Below are 24,617 nucleotides of genomic sequence, written 5' to 3' on the forward strand. Positions count from 1 at the left end.
TTGTTGTGGGTTTCCGAGGCTGTAAATCTTTACGGGAGCAGAACCCGCGGAACAGCTGGTAGTTTCGAACTGCTGACCTTGAGGTTCGCAGCCCGATTCGTAACCACTACGCTACCAGAGTTCCTTACCTTCACATTAGAGATGAGTTAATTAAATATGGCAGGCTACTTCTGGTAGCGTAGTGGTTACGAATCGGGCTGTGAACCATAAGGTCAGCAGTTCGAAACTACCAGCTGCTCCGCGGGAGAAAGATGAGGCTTTCTACTCCCGTAAAGATTTACACCCTCGGAAACCCTGTACAGGGTCGCTATGGGTCGGAACCGACTCGAAGGCACTTAACAACAACAACAACTTTTTAAGTTAATTTTGTGTGGCCTGCAAATGATGCTATAAATTTTGGCAAAAAAGATTCGTCATCTCTGCTGTATAGGCTTTCCAAGGAGCAGATGGTGAGTTTGAACCACCAACCTTGCAGTTCAAACCACCTTGAAGTCAAGCACTTATCCTTCAATGCCACACCAGGACTCCAGAAACTTAGTGGGAAGACCTAATCACTTTTCACTGAGTGAAGAACAACACTGAAGAGATGGTTGAAACCCAGTTTATTAGACCAGAGGCATGCGTCACCCAGAGCCCGGCCTGCTGTTCCCCATCCAGTGCACACTTCTTAGCTTGCTACTGTTTCCCTCTGGGGAGGTCTGGTCTCTTAAGGAATTCCCAGGAACCAAGAGTTCCCAAAGATCCAAAAACAGCCTTACTCTCCAGCTCCAGGCCAATGCACAGGTGGCCTGCCCATGGATCCTGTCCTAGGTTTGGAGACCAGAAACAGTTGGGCAGAAAAGGCCTAGAAAGGAGTAGGGGCTCTGGCCTGGGAAGAATACCCTGTAAGATGACTGGGGAGGCAGGCTCTTCCTCTCACTTGTCTCATGTAAAGGGAGGGAAGAACAGCAGAGCTTTCAACTCCCTCTCTAGGCTTGTCTCTTTCCTCCCACTACCAGATCCCACTTCATCAGAAAATCTGAGTGGTGGGCTTGGGTATCAGTTGAGGAAAAGAGGGAAAGGACACTGACTGAGGGCCTCCCCTTCTGCCTGCCAGCACCCCATTGCCCAGCTCCCTTTTGTCTCTGAAACTCTGGCTGCCAGCTCAGGATGAATTCTCCTTGGTTTAGTGTCCAATGCAGTCTTCATCCCCTGGGTAGGGGCTATCTCTGTAACAACGCCTTCCCTGGCAAGGCCAAAGTCAGCCAAACAAAGGACATTGGGTTAGGTGGAGCAAGGGAGGGGAATGTTAAGGCTGCAGGGAAGGCAGAGGGCACCCAGGTTGGGGGAGAGGGTGAGGCCAGAAAGAGGCAGAGCTTGTGATTCACAGCTTCCTTTATGTTGCCACCGAGACAGTGCGAAGGTTACAATGCGCGTGTCGTCTCCTTGTGCTTCTCAGAGGGATGTGTGTACACAGTACAGACACCAGGGGAGAGAGTCCAACTCTTTATACAGGCGAAGGCATTCAGAAACCAGGGAGGGGACTGAGACACAGAAGGGGGAACTTAAAGAGGGGGATGGTTCACAGAGACAAGAGGGGATGGGGTGGAGACAGACAAGGTTGAGGGAAAGTATATACAGAGATATAGCAATATAGAGTCTGTATCATATAGAAATAGAAAATGCAGATGAGGTTGTTGAGAGAAGCAAATGGAGTTGGGGAAGAGGACTTGGGGGAGTTCCATAAGAAAATTTATGGATGTGGCCCTCTGCAGGGGCCTCTGGGAGAGGGACTAGTGAGGTCAGGCACCAGTGCCCCTCTCCCCGTGCTGGAAGCCAACCAGCAGGGTCTGTTATGGGACGGTAGAGGAGGGTTGCCTCTTGAAATTTCTCTCCAGCAGCTATAGCTCTGGGGTGAGGGTGAGCTTGAGCTTGTAGGTGTTAGGATGTGCCCACAGCATCAGGGCCACACCTTGCCTGTCTCTACTACTTCAGGGGATCCTCCCGCCCAACCCCCTAAGGACTCCACATGGTGTGAAGGGATGGGACTGCCTGGAGTTCCTGCCTGGAGATTTGGGGTTGGGGGTGGGTCACTGGGCTAAGAGGGTCTGTTAAGGCTGGGGAAGCCCCCCCCCACTAGCCCTCCCCCTCATAGTACATTCTCTGGTTTGGGACAAAATATAGACCCCAGAGATCCCCTCAACCCCTCACTGGGAGGGGGCTTTGGTGAATGGTGGCAGCAAATGTAGGTGGACATTCAGAAGACAGACAGCCAGACAGACAGAATTCGGCTGGGAGCGGGGGAGGCAGCATGGGACAGAGAGGACAGCCTGAGGTCCCTTGTCCCTTTCTCTCTGTTTAGTGTCTCTTTTAGATTAGTTTTGTTAAAAATAAAAAGAATGGAACAGTGGCAGGAAGAAGTCTCTAAGGTCAAGACCCCTTCCTCACCACAGACAAGAGAAAAGGACTGCCTAGGAGTAGGGAGCTATCCTGGGAGTGGGGGGTGAGTCCCCAGGACAGATGAGTGACAGCGGAGGGGACCCTCCCCAGCTAGGCCTTTGGTACAGTGGCCTTCAGGACTCAGCAGGTAAAGTCCTCGAATGTGCCTCGCGCCGGATGGTGAGGTAGGATGTTGGCAGCGTATGTCATACCGGCTGGATGGCCACGGAGGCTCTCGCACGGATTCTAGGGGAAGGGCACAGGATAGGAACTGGGTATCAGAAGGGCCATGTAAAGGAGGCAAAAGAGATAAGTAGAGGGAGGTCCTGGGGTGGTGCGAGTAAGGGGCGGGGCCACAAGGCACTGCTCGCCTGCTCCCTCACGTGTCTTTTGACGTCATCTAGGCTGAGGGCCACACCCTTGTCCACGCTGCTCCTCTTGGCTTCCTTCTGGCACTTCCCTCGACGGCACAGCTTGTGCTTAATGACCTGTAACGGAGGGGCAGGGTGGGAGTGGGCACCCTGTGGCCCCGCATCTCCATGGCCCTGAGGCTCGATGCCCTCCCCAACTCACCTCGTAGGCATAATCAAAGAGCTCCAGCACCGTGAGAATGCTGGCCCCAATGAAGAGCCCCATCTGGCCTCCAATGTCACCTGCAGGAGGGACAGGGAGGTCAGTGGGGACAGGTCAAGGCTCACTACGACAGGAGTGGGCAGGTCTGTTCGCAAGGGGGCTGACAAGAAGGGGCACAAAGCCAACTTCTGGAGGGTTTTTTCCTTCCCTATGCTTTGGTGCATTTTTCTAAAACGAACAGGTACTACTTCAGGCATTGTTTACCAAATAACTGAACATTCTTAGTTCCTGAGTCAATTTTCAAGGGCATGTAAAATATCCCCACCTCCACCCCTGCCCTGTGGGGCTCACGCCACAGGTCTGTCTCTTCTACTTTGTCCTAGAAGAAGGAGCACTGGTGGTGCTGTAGGATAAGCACTGGGCTGCTAACTACAAGGTTGGCAGTTCACACCCACTAACTGTTCCCTGGAAGACAGATGAGGCTTTCTACTCCCATAGATATTTACAGCCTTGGTCACTATTTGTCAGAATCAACTCGATGGTAGTGGGTGGGTAAGAGAAGGTTCAGCCCCCTCTCCTTACCAGATACCAAGGCAACAGGATTGTGGGAAAGGTCCCTGGGGGTTTAGGGGAGCCTCATGTGACAGAGGTGAGCTTTGGGTGGTGGGAAGCCAGGCCAAGTCCGTAACATGAGAAGGAGACAGGTGCTATCAGCAGCTCACCCAGGAGCCCTGCAATCTCATAGGCTTTCTTCTGCTCGATGGTTTCATAGTTGAGGACTTCAAAGAAAATGTCCAGCACCAGGATGTTCTCCCTGCAGTGGGGTTGGGGGAGGAGACCTAGGTTCAAGTCATATCTCTGCCCCTTCCTAGCTGGGTGATCTTAGCAAATTAACCCTTTCTCAAGCTCCAAATCTATAAAGTGAGATGCTAATGGAAATACCAGCTTTGTAAAGCTGTTGAAGGTAAAATAAGATGTTCTATACAAAAAAGACCCTGTGCACACTGCGAAGTGTGAGGTGATTACAGTTACAACAATGAGGATGAAGACAGGGGACCAAGCAGGGAGAATGGGAGAAAGGTGATTTCCCCTGCTTATTGTGGCTTGATTTTTCCTCTATACCCACTCCAGTCTCTTTAGGCCTTCCCTAGGTCATCTCAGCTTTGTCCTGCCTGCCTCCCATCAAACCCTATATACCCTCAACAGTCCCCAGCTTAAGGTCACAGTCAGAGCCCTTACCCTATGTACTGCTCAGACTTGTTGAACTTTTTGGCCAGGTACTTGGCTGAGGCTTTGCTGGGAATCTTGACCATGGACAGCTCCTTGCCATAGCGGGTCAGGTTGCAGGGCATTTCACACACGCAGTACTCCTGGTCCTTCTCCACCAGGAAGTCTGTGTCCCAGCCAGGTAGGAGGCACCAGTTGAGTGGAGCTCTTAGTCTTCCAGCACCTTCCCACCATGCACATCCTGGCCTTGCCCAAGGCCCCCTGGGTCTTTTCCTGCCCTGTCCTTCACCCATTGCTGATGGGTCTCCTAGCCTCCCCATGGATAGTTCTTAATCTGTATTTCATTCCCTTAGGGCCCTCCAGGGTCCACCAGCTGAGGTGCTAATGAGTGAGGGTAAGGGTCCCTCCCAGATGACCCCAAGTTATCTTTCCTAGGGGTCTTCTGGAGATGCTATTCACAGGCTTGCTAAATAAAGTCAAGGCTGGGATACAGGGTGGTCCAGGAGTTATTTGAAGTCTCTGAGAATTTGGTCTGTGATACCTGTGCATGTAGTTCTTAGCACCTGCATCCCTCCCAAATTGTCCAGGGCAGGGCACTCACCCAGAGCAGGATCTGCACACTCTTTGTACTGCTCTGGAGTGCAGTATGGCGCATCCCCTACGGGTGGTGGAGGGTAGAGATTGAAGAGCTCTTGTAGTGGTAGTAGTAATACAGGTCTACAAGGTGGTAGCTTGCAGAGGATGAGAAGGTAAGACTAGCCAGTTCCAAGTCTGTCCTGGAGTTGACTCCCCACCTCCTCACACTTCTCCAACCCAGTTCATCCCTCTTGAACCTTTCCCACTCATTCCTGTGGACTTAATCCCTCCCTGTACAGGCAGGAATTGAGGTCAGAGAGACAAGAGCCAGATGGGTATGGAATGGGGCTAGAAATGGGGTGGAGAGAAGCCAGCTGGTTTTGCTTCCTTGTTGGCAGAAGGTTGGTACATGGGAAGTTGATAAGGGGCCTCAGGATTGGGCTTGGAGTATCTTGGCCTGACCTGGCATGTGTACCATGCGGCAGTTGCAATTCTCCACCAGGTAGCGAGTCTCACAGTCAATGCGGCAGGCGGTGATGCTGTAGGAGTCGAAGAAATCCAAGTCCATGGTAACAGCTTTGCAGGTGCCCCAGGGCGGGGGCAGGTAGATGAGCTGCTGGGAGAGCCAGGGAGCTGGGGGGTGTGGGGACTTTTCCTGAGTCACCTTGATATGCTTCTCTGATAAGACTCAGAACTCAGGAGTCCTTTCCCCTCTCCATTTGCAGGCTCTGAAGGCCTCAGAGTTTACAGAGCATTCCCTTTCACTAGATTATTTATGCTTCTGACTAGCCAACTGGCCACCCAAAGTCCATCTCCCCTGTCCCTCCCATTACTGATCGCCCACCATGCCATTGTCATCCGTTAGCAGTGCACCCTGGGAACAGCACCCCATGGCTCTCTCACCCGCTGCTCCTGGCAGGCCACGAAAGTTTGGAACCCTGGAGCCACGCCAAAGCCCAGCTGATCAATAAAGGGAGGCTCATCCTGACTGTGGATCTGCACTTTGATGCCTGCTTCAAAGGATGTCTCATCTGTGGGAATGAGGGTGTGTGCTGTTGGGAGGGATTCGGGCTCCCGAGGCTTTTTCAGAGCTGGAGACATCCTGTATCTCCTGAGAATAAGCACAGCACACAATGGGCTGGGAGGTCTATAGAATACTATCCCATCCCCCACCTCCTTCTGGGTCCACCAGTCCCCCTGCTGCTCAATGACCCCTTGCATCCTTCTTACCTGGTTTCTGTTATACATCATTATACATCAGAGGGGTGGGGGTTCACATTCTTTTTAGTAGGTTATGACTGCCTCAGACTCTTTCCATCTCTTTCCCTCCCTTCTTCCCTTCTCCCCTATTTCTCTCTGCCCCAAGGCACCTGAGTCCAGACAGACAGCAGGCAGCCTGAGTAGAGAGGGAGTTATTTATAGAGCTAGTGGCAGGCCGCTGATGGAAGAGGATGGCTGGTTACCTTGGAGAGTAACTGAGCCAGGAAGGGGGAACCAAAGAGATGTGAGTGTGGAAGACAGGTAGAGTTGGAGAAAGAGATGGTGAGATACTGGGAGGAAAAGAGGACAACCTGAGCTCTGCCTCTGGCCCCACAGTGGAGCCCAGGAGTGCCCCGGCTGAGGCTAGGTCCAGGAGCCATGAACGAGGGAGCCCAGGACCAGGGGACCCCTGAGGAGAATGCCGTACCAGTCTCCCCCCATACTGGCAGGTACTCGTCTTGCTGGATGTCCAGCATGATCTCCAGTCCATTGCCCGTCCCACCCTTCATGGTCTTCAGTCTTGGCCGCCCATCTCGGCCTGAGTTGAACGTGTAGCACTTCCCATACCGCGTGAAGACCTGTTGGGGAATAGTGGAGACCCTGAAGCCCTGCCAGCATCCCATACCCACCAAGTCCCCGGACTTCCCAGTTGCTAGAATCTTGAAACCCTCTAGGATCAATTCCCCCTCATTCTCTATTTTTGCCCCTCTCCCATTCTCCACCCTTCTTTGCCCTGTTGTGTGTACTGGAAAGCTGATCCTTGTGGGGTACATCACCTGAGCTCCTTTGCCATCTGATGGGCTTCTAGTTGGGTTTGGCCAATGAGAAGCATCAGAAAGGAATCAGAGGATGGCAGGAGAGAGAGAGAATGGGCACTTGTCCTTGCCTAGCCCCACCCTTTTGTAGTTCAGCGTCTGCTTCACCTCAGTGTCTATAGATCCTGGCAATAAGCTTCCCGCCATAACACTTTCCTCCTTGTGCTCCTTCAGCTGATAGGTGGCAGCTATTTCCCACTATTGACAGTGCCTCAGCCTCCGTCATGGGTTTCCTTAACCCTGCCTACAACTTTAACTTTGTTAAAGTCTTTTCATTGAACTATTTGAGTAGCAAGCTTTTCCCTGCCAAGACCATGACATGTACAGCTCCTTTACTAAGATCCTATCATTGCCAGACCCCTGACTCTTCCTTGGACCCCTTCCCTCAAGCCTGAGCTCACAAGGCCTTCTGAGAATCTCACCTCTTCTCCTGGATTTCACCCCAGGTATCTGAAATCCTGCTCTCTCAAGACCATCACCCAAGCCAAGCTAAGCCATTAGCCCTTTGTGTTCATCATTGTCTCATAGTCACGGGAGCCACAGAGTAGACCCAGTTGCCATGCCAAGGACCATGCCCATCCTAGCACCACTTCACCCAGCATTGGGGACTGACTGTCTGGAGCATGACACATGTGGTCATCCCTTAACAGAAGTGTGGGTGTTTCAAAAGGGCTTTCAGCCATGGGGCAGTCTCCCCAACTTTTTCTCACTCCATCCCTCAGTGCAGACCTTGCCACAGCTCTGATTACACAGCACCATAGAGAGAAGTGAGCCAATTCTTCAAGGTCTTTTTCTAAACCTTGTGTGGCAAAGTCCACAAAGCGAGTCATTGGTGAGATCTTTCAGGGAAGATTTGAGCAGGGGGTGGGGATAGGACAAGCTAGGAAATAGTCTTGACCCAAATAAGGTGGGTGTGAGGTGGGTTGACCAAGTCATCCCCCCCCCCCACTTGTGGAACAGCTCCTGCTACTCTTCCTCCCCAAAAGAAAACATTCTGGTCTCCCATTTTGTGGGTGAAGTCCTGAGATAGCCTGAGAGAGTCTGAGAGAAATTTGAGTCCCCACAGTTCTTCGATCATTCATCCACAGGCTCCAAAGCTGGCCACACACCCAGTCGTTACATTTCACCTGGAGATTTGCGGGATTTAACCTGGTTAATAAGGAGCTCTGGTAGCGTAGTGATTATGAACCGGGCTGCTGATCTCAGAGTCAGCAGTTTGAAACCAGCTGTTCTGCAGGAGAAAGATGAGGGCTTTCTACTCCTGTAAAGATTTACAGCTTCGGAAACCCTGTACAAGGTCTCTATGAGTCGGAACCGACTCCACGGCAAATAAACAACAGCAACAACAACCTAGTTAAAAGGAGCTCTGGTAGCGTAGTGGTTAGGTGTTGGGCTGCGAACTGCAAGGTCAGCAGTTTGAATCCACCAGCTGCTCCTCGGGAGAAAGAGGAGGCTTCCTCCCATAAAGATTTAAAACATCGAAAACCCTATTTAGAGTTACTAGGAATAGGAATGAACTCCATGGTACACAACCGTCACTACCATGTGCTTAAAGCTGGCTGGGAGCCCTTACTCAGCGCTAAACAAAGGTTTGCTGCTGCCGCCACCTAATGGTTGTGAGTGAGAAGCGTCTGCTCTACTCGGGCCCAGAAGAACCCTCCATTACTCCCATCTTCTTTTATTTCTTGGCCTGCCTAAGGTCCATTGGCTAAAACGCCCCATCCGTGTGCAATCAGTCTACAATGCGCTGATATGATGATGCCTACCTGCTCCCATTCTAGGGTGAAGTAAGGAATTAAAAGATGAGGAGGGAAGACTTGGAGTCAGGGAGATGGGGCAGAAGAGTCAAGCCAGACAGATCTAGAAGCAAGTTTCCAGAGATGATGGGGTGCTGGCCCTGGTCCCTCAGTAGGGAGGGCTCTAGGTCCTTGGGTGGGAGGGTCGAGCGGGAGGCAGACTCTCCCAGCGCCCACTTCCCTGGGTCAGAGCTGCTAGGATAGAAGTGATTTGGAAAAAATCTATTGTTTACCTTACACACACACACACACACACACACACACACCATGGAGCTTGAGGAGGGAGCACAGAAAGAACCACTAAAGATGCTCCCTCTACTGGAGTTGCTGGCAGGGTGGTGAGGGGTAAGATGCATGAAGGTGGGGGCTACTGCCCTGCCCCCTCTACTTCCTGGCCCTGAACCTCCAGAGACCAGAAGGCCTCCACTCCAGCTCCAGTTCAGGTATTGACAGTCAAAATAGTTACCAGTTGGTCAGGTGTGGGCACCTACCAACAGATCCAAGATTGACTTCAGAAATGGAGCAAGGTCCTAGGACCCTGCTGGATCCCAGGGAGGTCTGGAGAAGGGCTGGGGATGCTGGAGGTTATTCAGGGAAGCACCAGGGCCTCAGAACAGCAGCTAAGAACCAACCAGCACAGATGATTTTGAATACCAATCATGAGAATGGTACAGATGTAGATCTGGGAATATCAGCCTAGTGCCAAGGCCCCCTGGGCAGCTCTGGCAGAGGCCTCTCTGAGCATATCCCAGAGGGTGTGTAGGCCAGTTGAGGGAGAAACATGGTCACCAGCCCCAGAAGGTGATGGTCAGAATGGGCCCCCACTCACCACCGAGAAGTTGTGAGGGCCGCAGGGCCCCCCGCAGTAGGAGCAATAGAGCAGCATGTCCTCCAGCCGGTGGCAGGAGCGATTGTAGAATCGGTGCAGGTTAAAAGGCTCCCCAGAGAAGGCCTCAGGCCCCGGTGGGGCAAGGGGCACCCCAGGGTCATCACTCTCATCCAGTCCCAACATGGGGGCCAGGTAGAGCAAGTCAGGGTAACTGAGCTGGGACAACCGTACGGCATTGGTGTTGCACAGTGTAACGGCTGGGAAGGCCAACTCTGTGGTGGTCACCTCATCTAGCAAAGTCACGTGCGGGTAGCTAAGGTAATAAGCAACACGGTCGCCTACCTGGCATAGGAAGGCACCTAGTGCTAGGACAAAGGCCACCGCCCACAGAGCCTGCCTTAGCCCAGGCCCCCCCTCCACAAAGACATGACTGGCGCCATGGAGAGTACAGCTGTTAGCAAAGGCCACCAAGTCCGCAGGGAGAGCCCCCTCACTGGCCTCCTTTTCCTTCTCCTCTTCCTCCTCTTCAGCTTCTGAGTTATCCCCGTGGTGTCCTCGGTGGGAACCCCAAACATCTCCTGAGGGCCCTGGGGCCTCCTCTTCAGAGGAGAATGACAAAGAGCAGAAGATGTGGATGGGCATCTTCTCCGGAGGCTTCCTGGCACCAGGGATTGGCAGACAAAGGGAGAAAGTGCCGTGGGAATGGAGATGTGATGCCAGTCACCCAGCCCTTCTGCCAGGTCTCTGTGCCTGTCCTTCCTCTCCAGGAGACTGTGGCAATGTGGCTGAAGCGGAGCGGGGCGGGGCGTGGAGAGGAGGACCAGCCTGCTCTGCCAGTGAGGGCAGTTGTCTGGGCTGATGAATAATTGATGGCAGTGAGAAAGGGAGGCTGATGAGGGGAAGAGGGGCTCAGAGCCCCTTTCCTGTTACCAGCTCCAGCAGGACACAGGGTTGAAGACAGAATGGAAAGCCCTGGAGGACCCCTAGGGTCTAGGGTGAGGGGGGGCTCCTGGTCCCCATCTTCTCAAGGTGAGGTGGGCTCAGCACAGTCATCAGTGTCCACTGCCAGGATGACCTCACACCCCAACAACCCTCCCTCACTCCCAATATGCATGTTCTTGCTTTCTTCTGTAATCTGTTCCCTCAGTTTCCTCATCCTAGTTCTGGGTCCCCTCCTTCATTCTCTCCTTGCCCAGTTCTTCCTCTAGATTATCCATGCCCTCAACACCCTGCAGGTACTTGCTCAGACTCCTAGTTTCTCTAATCTCCCCCCCCCCAATTAGTTCACTGATCCCTGGTTCCCCCATATATCTTTAGACCTAGTCTCCCTCTAATTATCTCTTTGAGCCCCTCCAATTCCCTTCCAATCACTTTCCAGTCCCCAGTTTATTTCCAGTTACTTTCCTGTAAATGACTCCGGTTTCCCTCCAAACAGCCCCTGGCCACCAGCTCTACTTCAGGTCAGCACCCACCCCCTGCAGAGCTGCACTTAGGTCATTTTCCCCAGGCCTGTCCCCTACCCCCACTCCTTTCTGTGGCTTGTGGGGCAGCCCAGGTTCCATTAGCAGAAGTCTCTGGCTGACCACAGACCCATTTATGGCCAGTTCCCGGTACTGGGGGGAGGGAACCCGTCTCTTGCAGCTGGAAAGCTTCCTGGCAGCTCCCCACAATTTCTCCCAGCTTGCTCCCCACCCCTGCAGTCCAGGAGAGTTCGAGGAATTCTCCCCTGGTGGGTAGAAGGTAGAAGAAACAGATGGGGGAGGGGGGAGTACTGGGAACCAATCTGAAGTGCTTTCAAATCCTCAGCCTCACAAACCCCTAAACTCCTCAGTATTGCCCCCAATGTACATTTTCCACCCCCAGGCCCATGGCCCCTCTGTGTGCTCTGATTACTCAGGGCCACTGGTTGAGGAACTTGAGCCACCAGCCAAGTCTCCAGGGCTGAGAAGGTGACCTGAGGGGAGGAGAGGGAGGGAGAGAGGGAGGAAAAGTGGATTAACCCTTCCTGGGCAGCCCCCTGGGTATCTTCATTCCTCTACCATCCACAGCCCCACTCAGGTCTCCTCTCCTCTTTCTCCCTCTTCACTGTCCCCCACACCTTCACTTCTCCAAATACATGCAGAGACCCTAGAGTGGGGGAGGATGGGAGGTAGGGGGCCAGGTTATAGCAGAACTAACTGATATGGGACCTTTGGTCTTAGTTTTGCTGCCAGGAACACAGAGGCCCTAGAAGAGGAGTTTTGGTAATCTGGCCCCTCTCCATCCTTACCATACTGATCTCAGACTGGCCTCATCATCTCTTGCCTAAAAGCCTCCAACTGGTCTCCCAGTCTCCCTACAGTCTCTCTCTGGTCAGTCCAGGCCTTATAATGCTGACCATTCTCCTTAAAGAGGTTTCATGTCCCAGGACCTCTGGTAAAATACAAAGCCCTCAAGAGCACCTACAAGGCTGAAAGCATTTACCCTTCAGTTCTACCTCCTATAGTCCAGAATCCAGCCACCATGATCTTCTCCTCATTCTCCAAACACTAGGCTTGTTTATGCCATCTGGAAAATTCCTACTCATTTTTCAAGACCCTATGTTCATGTAGGAATCCTGATGTGGCGCTGTAGGATACGTACTGTACTGTTAACTATAAAGTTGGTGGTTCAAGCCCACCAGCTTCTCCTCAGAAACCCTGTACAAGGTTTCTTTGAGAGGAATTGACTCGATGACACTTAACAACAGCACTACCAAACCTTAGGAGTCCCACTGTAGGATAAGCACTGGACTGCAAGGTTGTTAGTTCAAACCCACCAGCTGCTCCTCGGAAACCCTTTACAGGGTTGCTATGCATCAGAACCGACTTGGTGGCACTTAACAATTAACAAACCAGACCTAGGAGTCCTGGTGTGAAGTTGTAGGATAACGACTGGACTGCTAACTGAAGGTCAGCAGTTCAAACCCACCAGTTGCTCCTTGGAAACCTTATACAGGGTCACTGTGAGTTGGAACCAACTTGATGGTACTTAACAACTGTAACAATCAGACTGTAAGCTCCCCAGAGGGTAGGGTATGCCTCCTTTGCATCTTCTCATGGCATATTCTAGACTTGGGTTGAAGGCTAGCCGACCCAAGCGGAGTCTTGAAATGGGGAAGCTATGGCTGCGCATGCCTTCTGTACCCACTAGAGGGCATTGTCACCCTCCTTAGACTTGTCCTGGAAGTAGAAGCAGATTGGACTTCCAGACTGAAGGAACTAAGGCTGCCGAGCTTGAGGCCCCCACCAAAGGAAAAAGTGGGTATACACACAAAGGATGGTGAGTTTGGTATGACTGGACAGCACATTCCCCCAACACAAAGACCCACAATGCACACTGACACATCACTACACAGACACATAACCCTTTTGCAGATCAACAAATATACAAACACACATACTACTCCATCTTCTTTCCCCTACCAGTTTCTCTCACCCTCATCTCAATTCCAGTTCACAAATCCAAAGTTTTCACACTAATGGGGAGATGAGGAAGTGTCCAGGTATAGAGAGGACACTGAGAGAGGTGTCCAAGTAAACACACACACAGAAATCCTTTCCATTCTGAGCTCTCTGCCCCTGATGTAACCCTTCCGCATGGCACAACCCACCCAGTACCTACTGTCAGCTGTGAGTGGTGAGTTGATGTGCTCCAGCTTTCTGTGTGTCTCTTTCTGAACTCCAGCCACTGACACATCTGTGAAATGGCTCATGGCTTTCACCTGATGTCTCATGGTGACCCTTGTACAACCCAGTGGGGTAGCTTGGAGTGGGGTGGTAAAGTGGGAGGAGAAGTGAGTGTACTGGAGAGATGTTTAGGAAGCAAGATGGGCAGATCCTCTCAAGGGAGGTGAGGGAGACCAACTGTTGGGGATGGTTTCTGGTTTGCATAACTGGGCGGTTCACCAGATCAGGCACACAGGTAAAGGAACACTTTGAAAGGTAAGATGATGAATTTGGCTTTGCACACACTGGTTTTGAGGAGGCTTGAGACATCCAAGTGGAAATGTTAAGTGGGAAATTGGCCACTGGGGCTGATGCTAAGAGGAGAGAGTTGGGCTGAGACATACGTTTAGCAGTTGTCAATGTGTAGATGGTAATTGAAGTCATGAGTGAAGATGAGACTGCCCAAGAATAAACTATCACATTTCAAAAAATAGAAAGAAAAAAAAAGGCCTAGTTTGGCAGGATCCACTAAAGCTAAACAGAATCTTACCCTATGACTTAGCCATAACTCCTACTTATATATTCCAGATAAATGAATGTATATGTCAACCAAAAGACATGCACAAGAATATTCACAGCAGCTCTATTTATACTAGTCCAAACTAGTAACAGCCCAAATGTCTAGCAACCGTAGAATAGATAAATTGTGGTATATTCATATAATGAGATACTCCACAGACAGCATTGAGAAGTCCTGGCGTGGTGTGAGAAGTCCTGGCGTGAACTTCTAACCACAAGGTCGGTGGTTCAAACCCACCAACAGCTCCTCAGAAACCCTATACAGGGTCATTATGAATCAGAACCAACGTGACAGTACTTAACAACAAAACACTCAACACAGCATTTAGGGAGCTCTGTAACATAAGCACTGGACTGTGAACCACAAGGTTGGTGGTTGGAACCCACCAGCCTCTCCATGGGACAAAGATGAGACTTTCTGCTCCTGCAAAGATTTACTACCTCGAAACTCTATACAGGGTGGCTATGAGTCTGAACCAACTTGACGGCACATGACAACAACAACACAGCATTGACAGAGAGCCAAGGACTGCTTCACACAACAATGTGGCTGAGTTTCACAGACATACTCATAAGCAAAAGAAGACAGACACAAAGGAGTATATACGATATGGAGTATATACCTACTCTATGATATTCAAGACCAGGCAAAACTTATTAAACTAACAGAAGTCAGAATTGTGGTTAACTGGTGTAGGTGCTGTAGTGATTAGGAAAAGTCCTGAAGAAAGCTTCTAGGATGCTGGAAATCTTCTGTATTTTTGTGCCAATGTAAAATATTACATTGTAAGATATACCAGTGCAAAGATTTCTTGTTGTTATTGTTAAGTGCTATTGAATGAATTCCGACTCATAGGGATCCTGTATAGGGTTCCTAAGGGGTGGCTGCTGAGTCTGAACCACTGACTTTGCAGTCAGCAGCAGTTCAGTGCTCGTTGTACAGTACCACACAATGCAAAGATATATTAACAGAGAAGTAATACTAATTCAAAAAGTCATGAAGCATCCCCCACACACAAACACACACAAAAAGGAGAAAAGCCAAAGAGGATAGAGAGAAACACTGTTGACTGATGATGTATGGAGGGGATTGTAATCAATGTAATGAAACAAGTCATATGAATGGTTGAATGTGAAACTGATGATGTGCCCTGTAAACTTTCACTCAATCCACAATAAAAACCTTAAAAAAAAAAAGTCATGAAGCAATAGTCCTACAATTTGAAGGAAGATTAAAGCTTGGGACTGAGCCTTGAGTTATGCCAACATTTAATGGCCAAGTGGAAGAGAATGCACTGGCAGAGACTGAGGAGGGGCTAGAAGCAGGATAAAACCAGAAGAGTATGGTTGTCAGGAAAGACAGTTGTTTAAAAGAGAGATGATGGCCAACTATTTTGAATGCTATTAAGAGAGCCAGGATAAAAAATGTTTGCTGGATTTGGCAACACGGGGTTCACTAAAAGCCTTAGCTAAGAACCATTTTGAAGAAGTGGTGGGGATCTGGAAAGAAAGCAGCCTGGATAAGTGAGCGAGAAAAGACAAGAAAACAGAGGTACTTTTAAGAACTTTGTGAAGAAGTAAAGAGGGTGGGAGCTGGAAAGGTGCGGTGAAGTGGAGACAGGTTTGGTTTTGGTCTTTGTGTTAGCCCCAAACCTGATACATTGTATCCCCTGCCTCCCACCCCCCACCCCAAAGAAAGAAAAACACATACAAAGAAACCAACCAAACCTGTTGCTATAGAATTGATTCCAATTTGGGATGACTCACCAGCTTCTCTGGAAACCCTATACAGTGTGGCCGTGGGTTGAAATCCACTGGATAGCACTTAACAACTATGCGTTACAGAATAGAAGTGCTCCATAAAGTTGTCTTGACTGTAATCTTTATGGTCACCAGGCATCAGAATCCACTCAACAGCAACTAACAATAACAATGATCTTATGGAAGCAGGTTGTCAGGTCATTCTGACACAGTGCCACTGGGTGGTTTTGAACCACCAACTTTTAGGTTAGAGTGAAGCACAAACTATTTGCAGCACTCAGGGACTTCGATACATAGCAAGTGCTCAATAAATGTTAGCTGTCGCTATGGTTATATATTTTAAGAATCTTAAGCATGTTTCCATGTTAATGAGAAAGTTCTATTTGAAAGGGTACAATTGACTCTGAAGAGGGAGAGGCATTAAAGTTCCTAAAAAGGCAGAAGGGGATAAGATAAAAAAAGGTTGAGATTTTCTTCTAAGTAAGATGGATGGTCCCCCTGGGTTTGATCCCCAGAGTGGTGGAGAACTTGTCTGAGGTTTCTATTTGCTCTCTAAAGGAGGAAGTAAGGTTGTCAGCTGAGAGTGAAAGGAACACTGGGAAGGTAAGCTGTTTGAGCAGAGTGGAGACGCTTTTAATCGTCATTAAGGAGAACCTGGGAAAATACTGGTGGGGTTGCCAGCAATGCTGCAGGTCCATGGAAAGATGCTGATCTTGAATGCAGTGTGCTACCGAGCTGCCCAGTCGTGTGACTTCCTCTGCTGCTGCCACCTCAAGGAAAGCCAGTGGTGGGTTCATCTATGGTGAGGATTGAGCCAGATGGTGCAATGAAAAGGCACAAGGGTCAGAAGACTTGGTGCACTCAGGCTGTGGGGACAGGCTTCTTCACGTCTTCCTCCTTTCTTTTCCCTTCCTGCCTCACCACAAAGCATGGGCAGCTGAGAAGCCTAGAACACTCCTCTCCACCACACATACCCCTTTTCTCACAGTTACACACAAGACTTAGAATAGCTGAAGTCAAGATCCCACTCCATCATGTACTGGCTGTGTGGCCTCAGGTAAGTCACATAGCATAGCATCTCTGAGTCTCTGTTTTTTCATCTTTCAAACAAAGATACTAATGTTTCCCTGCCTCTCAGGATTGTTAGGCTCACATGTAAACAGAAAGAGGGTAATTTTGCTGGTATGTGCTCTGCATGATACCAGATGTTTGCCCGCACACAAGCCCTCGCCCACAGCCACACATGTGATGTTGTGTCAGCCCCATGCACACCCGTACACTTCCACTTCACCTCCTCATCTACATCCACATTCTCCCTGGGACACACACTGAGGTGCACACTTGTGCTTGCACACTTGGGTACATATACAGTGAGTGTGTCGGGAAAAAGGTGATGTTGGCCGCTGTCCATGGTCAAGACCACTGCAGCCGTCTCTTCCCCAGGGCTCTTCTCAGCCTGGAATGCTGGTGCAACACACCAATTAAATACACACAAAACTAGGCTCCACAGCCCAAAGCTCCCAGGCCCCCAGGACTGTCAGCCACACGAAGGTGCAGACGTGAGGGGTTGTAAAAGCTTTTCTTCTCAAGAACTCATCGGATCTCAGAAAGATCACAACTTGCCTTCGTCCTCCCTCAGGAATGGTCTTAGAAAGCCTAGGGTGCTGGAGTCTCTGTCCTTATACTTTCTCAAGGGAACTTTCTTTAAGGTGAACACAGCAGTCTCATGCGGAGTTTTTAATTTTCCATGAGGAAGATGTTTGATACATGCATCCAGGAAAGCTGGTGCTATACATCCATCATACACACAGACCGGAGGGGACTTGGTCCAAGAACTTCAGAAAGAATCTCCTCCCTAAAGGCTGAAGGAGGGGCTGGCCTCTGGCAAAGAATAATTTAACAATGTGCTTAGTGCCATCACCCCTCCACCCCCCATAAAATAGAAACTTGGGCCCGGGAGCTGAGAAATGAAGCCAGATGGAACTATGCCCAAAATAGAACCCAGGAGTCCTAATGCTCAGCCCCATCCTCTACTGAAACATTTTTGTTGCCTCTTCCCAGCTTTGCCTCTCAGAGTCTCCACCCCAGGTCCTAACTGGAAGTTTCTCAGCCAGAGAGAGACTCCTGGAAAGGAGGGTTAACTTGTGGCTGCATGGCATGGGTAAAGCCAGGAAAATGACTCATGCTGTAGAGAATGTGGTGGTTATGTGCCGTGGAGTCAGTTCCAACTCATAGCGACCCTGTATAAGGTTTCCAAGGTTGTAAATTTTTAAGGGAGCAGAAAGCCTCATCTTTCTCCAGTGGAACGGTTGGTAGTTTTGAACTGCTGACCTTGAGGTTAGCAGCCCAACTCGTAACCACTACGCTACCAGAGCTCCTTGCTGTAGAGAATCGGGCTGGTTCATTAGCTGGGGAGGGTGGGGTAGGGGTGGGAGACACTAGCATATTCTATAAAACTGGAATTTTCTGAATCTGGGCTGAGGTGATTAGAAACAAATTCAGGACCATGCCTAGAATTTCAGAGTCCTCTCATCTGTACCACATTACTCTTTGATCCACCACTTCCTTCAGTAGCATCCCATCTCCCTCAGTTCTGGGCCTCACTGAGTGCTGCGCTGAATTCTAAGCTCCCTGAGGGCAACCACAGGCTCTGCCCCATTCAGTACCTTGGCACCCAGCATGGGGCTTGCCACTTTGGAGTTTTGTTTTTTTTTTTGTCTGTTCCAGGAATGAATAAAGTGGAGCTCAAAAAGTGAAGCTCAACTCTCCCAGCCCTAGCCCCTCATTCCTAACAGTCAGTCTCCTTCACCACCACCCTCAGAACTGAAACTGGTTTCTGCTAAGTGGAAGCCCTCTCAGAAGTAACCTCCACCGACAACCTTGCCCTTGGCTTTCTGACCACACACTGAGGGCAATGGCCAAATGGGCTAGTTCTCCACAAGCTGGGCTGATGAGTAAGGTCCAAGCTGGGATGCATTGCTCCTCTTTCGCACCCCTTCATTCTGGGCTCTGCCTCCAGAGACACTTTGGTTACTTACATCAATTCCCTATTACTTTAGCCCATGGCCAGAAGATCAATTAGTTTAGCATAACCTCTTAGCTGATGGCAATCTGGGGAAAGGGTGGAGCTGAGAGTGGCTGGGATGCAAGGGAAAAGAGGAAACAGAGTTACGGAAAGGATGTGCGGGCATGTATGTTTGTGAGGGAAAGAGACAGACCTCAACCTCTGGACTCCTGTAACTGGCTCTCTATCTCCCCAATACCCTTTTCCCAACCTCCTACATCTAATTCATATCCTTCCTTGGGAAGGAGGGAGAGATGAGAAGGATAAGACAGGAGGGGCTATCCAAGAACCCACAGGTCAGGAAGCACTCCCTCTGTAGTCTGTGTGTGCCTTCCTCCCCCACTCCAAACATAGATCACTCAGCCTCAGGGTGGGGTGACCCATGACTCATGATGGTCCTGGCTCTCCATGGATCCTCCAATCCCTGGTTCTTCTGGGTTTCAGATGACCTCTGCCCTTCTCCTGTGTCACATACCTACCTCTCATGTCAGCATCCTAAGGTAGGAGCAAGTAGATAGCCCTAAGGGGATTTCTGTGCCACTCAGCCCACTTCCCCTTTGGGGGATTCCTGTCCCCACTCCAAGGCTCTGGGGGGACTTCTCCAGAGCCCTGCCAGGATTCCTGTCCCCCTGCCACCAGCCCCTTAGTTCCACCCAAATTTGAGAGAGACTGCTATCTACACAGGACACCCAGTCCCAGGATTTCCATTCTCTGTCCTTCCCTTCCTTCTCTTCCAGGGTCCAGAAATGATATCCTCCTACTTCTCTCTCCCCTATGCAAAGACTCTGGGTCTCAGCTGGAGGAGGGGAGGTGGCATAGGGCAGACTGGGCAACCATCTGCCGCCCCCTCCCCTTGGTGCTGCTCAACATTCCAGCCACATCTGCCGCTCCCACTGCCAGGGACTGATAAGGTGCAGCTGGAGACTGGCACCAGCTGCGACTGTGTTCACTCCCCCCCCCCCGCCCCGTCCCTGCCCAGACAGCTGAGCCCCCAGCCCTCCTCGATGGAACCCCTGCTCTGTCTTGGCCTGGCTGGTCTCAAGGTGGGGTGGGACAGTGGAACCTCAGACCCTGTTGCCCTGGCAACCAAGCATCCCACCAGAAAGGAAAGGAGATGGATAGGGAAGAAGGGGCCCTGTGGTTGAGCCTTTGGTAGCTCTTTTGGTAATTTAGGATGGAGCTACTGAAGTCTACCCAGCTGGACTGCTGTGGGGATATGCCTCCCACCGCCTTTCTGCCTCTTCAGCCCCAAAGGATTTCGAAAGCCGTTTCCCTCAGATTTAGCAGAAGCTCCCCACATTCACTCCCACCCTTCCAAGCTGACCCAGGCACATCTGGGCTGAGGATGGGTGGATTCTGGTCAAACACTCTCTGATCACCAGTTTATCCCCTGTGGTAGAGCTAGATTCATAAGTACATCTGGGGGGCACTCTAGGCCCCAATTATGGAAGCTGGAACATACCTTTTGGGTGGAGAAGAATGGAAAGGGACTGCCAGTGAGGTCAACCAGAGAAGATAGAGGGAGGAAGAGGGTCTGAGAGGAATGGATCTAGCCAGTTTCAGGGTCAGGTCTTTGACATGGGTTGAGAAACAGGGAAAACCTGGTCTTCCCTGACAGCTAAGAACCAAGAAGTGCCACACTTGGGCCTATGTGTCTCTTTGTCCTTCCATCACCCAGCCTGAGGATTACTCCAGCACATTGTGAAGCAATTTTATCTCTATCTGGCTACTTAGAATTGTCCCCTCAAACAACATGGGCCCATCACATTTTAGTATCTCTGTTACTGATGAACCAACATGCCTGAGCATTACCATTGGCAATCCTCTTGGACACAGAACGGGCAACTGAGCACTTTCTATAGATTAACTGTATAGACTAATTGGAAGAAGTACAATCAGAACGTGCCTTAGACGCGAGGATGCTGAGACTTCATCTTACATACTTTGAACATGTATATTATCAGCAGGGACTAGTCTCTGGAGAAGGCCATCATACTTGGAAAAGTAGAGGGTCAGCAAAAAGAGGAAGACTCCCAATAAGATGGACTTACACAGTGGCCACAACCTGGGCTCAAGCATAGCAGTAATTGCGAGGATGGTGTAGGACCAGACAGTGTTTCATTCTGTTGTGCACAAGGTCACTACCAGTTGAAACCTTATACCTTAATAGTTTCCCAGACTGAGTCAAGCAATTCTCTCTCCTTCATCCAACACTACAAACCATTCAAGATAATGAGGTTTCTGCATCTCTCCTGGAGGTCCCTTCTGCCTACAGCTTAAAGTGTGTTTGGGATTGGGGAGAGTTTTTTCTTCCACCTTCACCTTTCACCTACAGTTCTACTACTCTTGAGAACATAGTTGGTGGGTGAGCCTGGGAACCCACTTGGTCTCAGTCTCTGGAGAATCCTCTGTGAAGAAGGAAAAGAGGTAAGGAAGTTGTACTTGCATCCAAGCTATCCTCCCTATCATCTTAACTCAGCAAGTAGTATGGTTGTGCAAGCTTTGTCTAGTTCAACTGACAAAGACTCATGATACAGGTTTGCAGAACAAGCCTTAACGAGACTGGGGACTCCTGTGTAATCTCTGCAGAAAAAACCACGCGTTATCACGGCTCCAACCTTTCTACACAAACAAATATAGTTCAGGTTTGGAAGAAAATGAGCAGGGAGAGAAGGGGAGATCTGAGAGTAGAGATTTGGGAATAGGCATGTTGTACAAGAGGGGCTTGGAGACAGTGAGTTTTGAAAGAGTAGTGAAAGAAACTGGAAGTGGACTCAGATTTACCAATATAGGAATTCTAATACTGAATCTCTCACTAAACAGCTATATGCAACTTATTTTATCTTGAGCAACTCATCTTACCTCTCTGTGACTCAGCCTGAGCATTTATAAAATAGACAGAATATGGTTGGTTCTACCTTACTCACAAATTTATCCAGAGGATTGAGGGACAGCCTGTCCATCCTCTCCTTTGGTGTTATTATCTATACATGGTCCCAACTCTCTTCTCCTTCCAGCTTCCACCTGGTTCTCACCCTTTGGTAGGAACCTGTGCATCTTGCTCAGGTCATCTGGCACTTCAGATGTCAAAGTTGGCCACTCCACACCCTGGGGTGCTCACTTTGAGACAGCCCCATCTGTGGGGCTTGGGGTGTTTGTGGGACATCTCTGTCTTAAGAGGCGAAACTGAACCTCCAGTTCAGCCATGACTGTGCAGCTTGAATCGTCTCCCCTCCCTTAGGCTGACTCTGTGGCTCTTGCTGGCCTGTATGTGTGTGTGTGTGTTGAGGGGGAGCGGTTTGAGTGTGTGAAGCCTAACTAGACTCTGTGTGTGTATGTACAGAAGGGTGGACACACAGAGCATGACTTATTTATTTAAGAGAGATCTTCCCTTACTTCCCATGTTTCAGAGTGCTTCTCAAACTATGTGTCTTCAGATCACCTGGGGATCTGCTACAATGTAGATTGGGATTGATTCAGTTGGGAGTGGGGTAATGGGAATGAAATTCTGCTTTTTCCTTCAGGTTCCCAGACTTGATGCTGATGTTGCTGGACCTCAGACTTCAGAGCAAATTAACAAGGCTGATTCCTACCCACCATTACTTCTGGCTCTGACACCTGTGCCCAGAAGGTATGCTTGATCAGGTACAGGGGTATGTGTATGTGTGTATTATATGTGATAGGTTCTTTCTTGCCATCATAGATGCAAGGCTGAGGTCAGGCCCTCACACCAAGCAAACAAAGGTATGGCTGTCCTGAGCAACATTCCTTCCTATCAGAGGCAGACAAAGTTCCCTCTCCCAGAGTAGTGTCTTCCTCTTCCTACTCCTCTGGGGGCCAGGCTGATGCATGGCCCATATCAGGGGACTCACTCACCACCTTGAAGTCTTCGGCACTGCAAACCTCCCCTCGGAAATGGCAGGAGAGCAGCATGTCGCGAATGTCATGCCCTGCACGGTCATAAAACTCGCGCATGTTGAAGGGCTTAGGCTTGAAGCTGCGGAAGTTGGCCTTGTCCTGCAATATCTCCAGCTGTTTTTCATCTGCCATCTGTGTGTCCGGTATCTCATACCTGGAGCCCAGGGGTGAGCAGTGCACAAATCAGCATGACTTTTGGTTCCTGCCACCCTTTGGTCTCCAGCATCCCACACCCAACTTTGGAGGAGAAAGTAAGGATCAGGCCTGGGCTCAGCCAAGGAAGGAGAGCTGGACATGTCTAGAGGAGCTGCCATAGGAAGGCTGAGAAGACAGGAGGGTCTGTAGAGGCTGCCCAGGGATTGGACATGGGCAAGAGGGAGCACAGATAAAGGGTAGAATGGGCAGAGAGATCAAGGCAGAAACTATGGCTTTTTTATATTATGGTCTCTACACTTTAAAGATGGTCCACCCCGTCCCCATCCCTGGAGTGCGGAGAAGGTCAAGACATAGGGGTAGGGTAGGGGGAAAGGAAACAAAAGTCACTCCAGAGCCGGTGACAGCATCTCACAGTTCAGGCTGTGTAGGGGCAGAGATATTTTGGATTGTGATCAAAATATTTGGGAGCAGAGACTGAGTACCCCTTAATTGGGTGCTCAGCAGGATCCCAACTCCTCTTCTGTGACTTGCAGGTTTGGGGAGGGCTGGAAGGCAGGGCTGGCTTTGATCTATGGTAGGTTAGGGAGGTGGGACTCATGCATCTCCAGGAGTAGGGCTGGAGTGTGGGTAGGAACAGCCCACCTGTTGTTGAGCAGGGCTAGCAGCTCTCCAGCGTGGTACAGGTCATTCTTGGAGACTTGGCTAAAGCGGAACTCGTTGAGGTTGCACAGTGTGACGGCGGGGAAGGTAAGCTGGGAGGCTGCCACCTCATCGAGCTTGGTGACATGGTGGTAGTGGAAGTAGTACTGCACACGCTCCGTGCACACGCATAGCAGCACAGCCAGTGAGCCCAGGAAGCATAGGGCCCACAGCGCCCGCTTCAGTGACAGCCGCTCATAGGAGAAGATGTGGGCCAGGCCGTGCAGTGTGGAGCTGCTGGCAAAGGCCTGGATGCTCACGGGCTGGACGCCACCCACCTCCTCCTCCTCGGCCTTCAGTTCCATCCTGGTCAGGGGGACCCTGGGGGAGGGGGGGAGGAGGAGTCTATCATTGTCCTGGGATGGGGTCCCTCCAAATGCATCCAGAATTCCCTGTCTCCAGAGGTCACTGCCTCTGGGGCAGGATACTGCCCTGCGGTGTGAGCCCAGAGGTGCTGCTTGAGAGATACACTCCCAGGACAGGGTTCCTCCAAATGCAGGGGTAAAGGGTAGGGGTCAGATCAGGCCAAGAGAATTCTCTCCCAGAAAAAAGCTTCCCAAGCCAGGGGAGTCATCAGAGGAAGAGAGGGAAGTCCCTATGTTCCCACATGCGGGCAGGCAGAGGAGTTCCCTCCAGATGTGGGGTTACTCTGGGACAGGAATGTCCACCCCATCCTGGAGACATAAACTCCCCTAGATGGGATGAACCTGGGGTCAAGAGTCCTTGGTCAATGGTGTCCCTGGGACTGTCCCCTCCGTTAACTAAACCTGGGCCAGAACCCTGCCCCCAGGGAGTGGGATGCATCTGGGGAGGGGCCTAGCCTGGGTCCTCACCTGCGGGTGTCTCCAGTTCTCATGTCGGCGCAGGCAGTATGTGTGTATGTTTGGGGCGGGGGCTAGGGGTGGGGTGGAGTGGACCCGAGGTGGACCGAATGGGGTGGGGGGGGGCGGTTCCCTATGACAGCGAGTTGTCCCCGCCCCGGACGCAACCCCCACCCCCACCCCCAGCCCAGCTTCTCTTCGCAGCCAGATCCCCTCCACGGCCCGGCCCTAGCCCCCCGCCCCAACCACCGCGCCGCCCCAGCAGCTGGGGAAAGCCAGAGGGGAGAAGAGATCCGGTGCGGGGTGCTGGGGAGCCGCGCGGCCAAAGGAAGGGAAATCGGAGACCCACCTGAGGGGGCTTTGGCAAGCCGGTAGCCGGCAGCGGGTCCTGGGGCGCGGGCCGGACGCGGGCTCAGCGCCGAGCCGCCGAGGGGCTCAT

At 50.9% G+C, this 24,617-nt stretch overlaps 1 protein-coding gene across 2 annotated transcripts; it reads right to left on the reverse strand.

Annotated features, from left to right (window-relative positions):
• Window positions 1–1,159: 1,159 nt before the first annotated feature.
• ASIC1 (acid-sensing (proton-gated) ion channel 1) lies at window positions 1,160–24,611 on the reverse strand. Of its 2 annotated transcripts, XM_006870063.1 has the most exons (12): window positions 24,528–24,611; window positions 23,301–23,678; window positions 22,461–22,656; window positions 6,482–6,632; window positions 5,698–5,825; window positions 5,257–5,407; window positions 4,820–4,876; window positions 4,231–4,384; window positions 3,714–3,805; window positions 2,992–3,071; window positions 2,802–2,906; window positions 1,160–2,664 (listed from the first exon to the last, which is right to left on the reverse strand). In XM_006870063.1, the coding sequence occupies exons 2-12, from the start codon at window positions 23,660–23,662 to the stop codon at window positions 2,560–2,562; spliced, it is 1,581 nt and encodes a 526-aa protein (XP_006870125.1). In that variant the 5' UTR covers window positions 23,663–23,678; window positions 24,528–24,611; the 3' UTR covers window positions 1,160–2,559. The 2 variants fall into 2 exon arrangements, with proteins under 2 accessions (XP_006870125.1, XP_006870124.1); XM_006870062.1 differs by lacking the exons at window positions 22,461–22,656; window positions 23,301–23,678; window positions 24,528–24,611 and adding an exon at window positions 9,495–10,136.
• Window positions 24,612–24,617: the final 6 nt, after the last annotated feature.

This window comes from Chrysochloris asiatica, unplaced genomic scaffold (assembly GCF_000296735.1).
Source record: "Chrysochloris asiatica unplaced genomic scaffold, ChrAsi1.0 scaffold00138, whole genome shotgun sequence".
NCBI lineage: Eukaryota > Metazoa > Chordata > Mammalia > Afrosoricida > Chrysochloridae > Chrysochloris > Chrysochloris asiatica.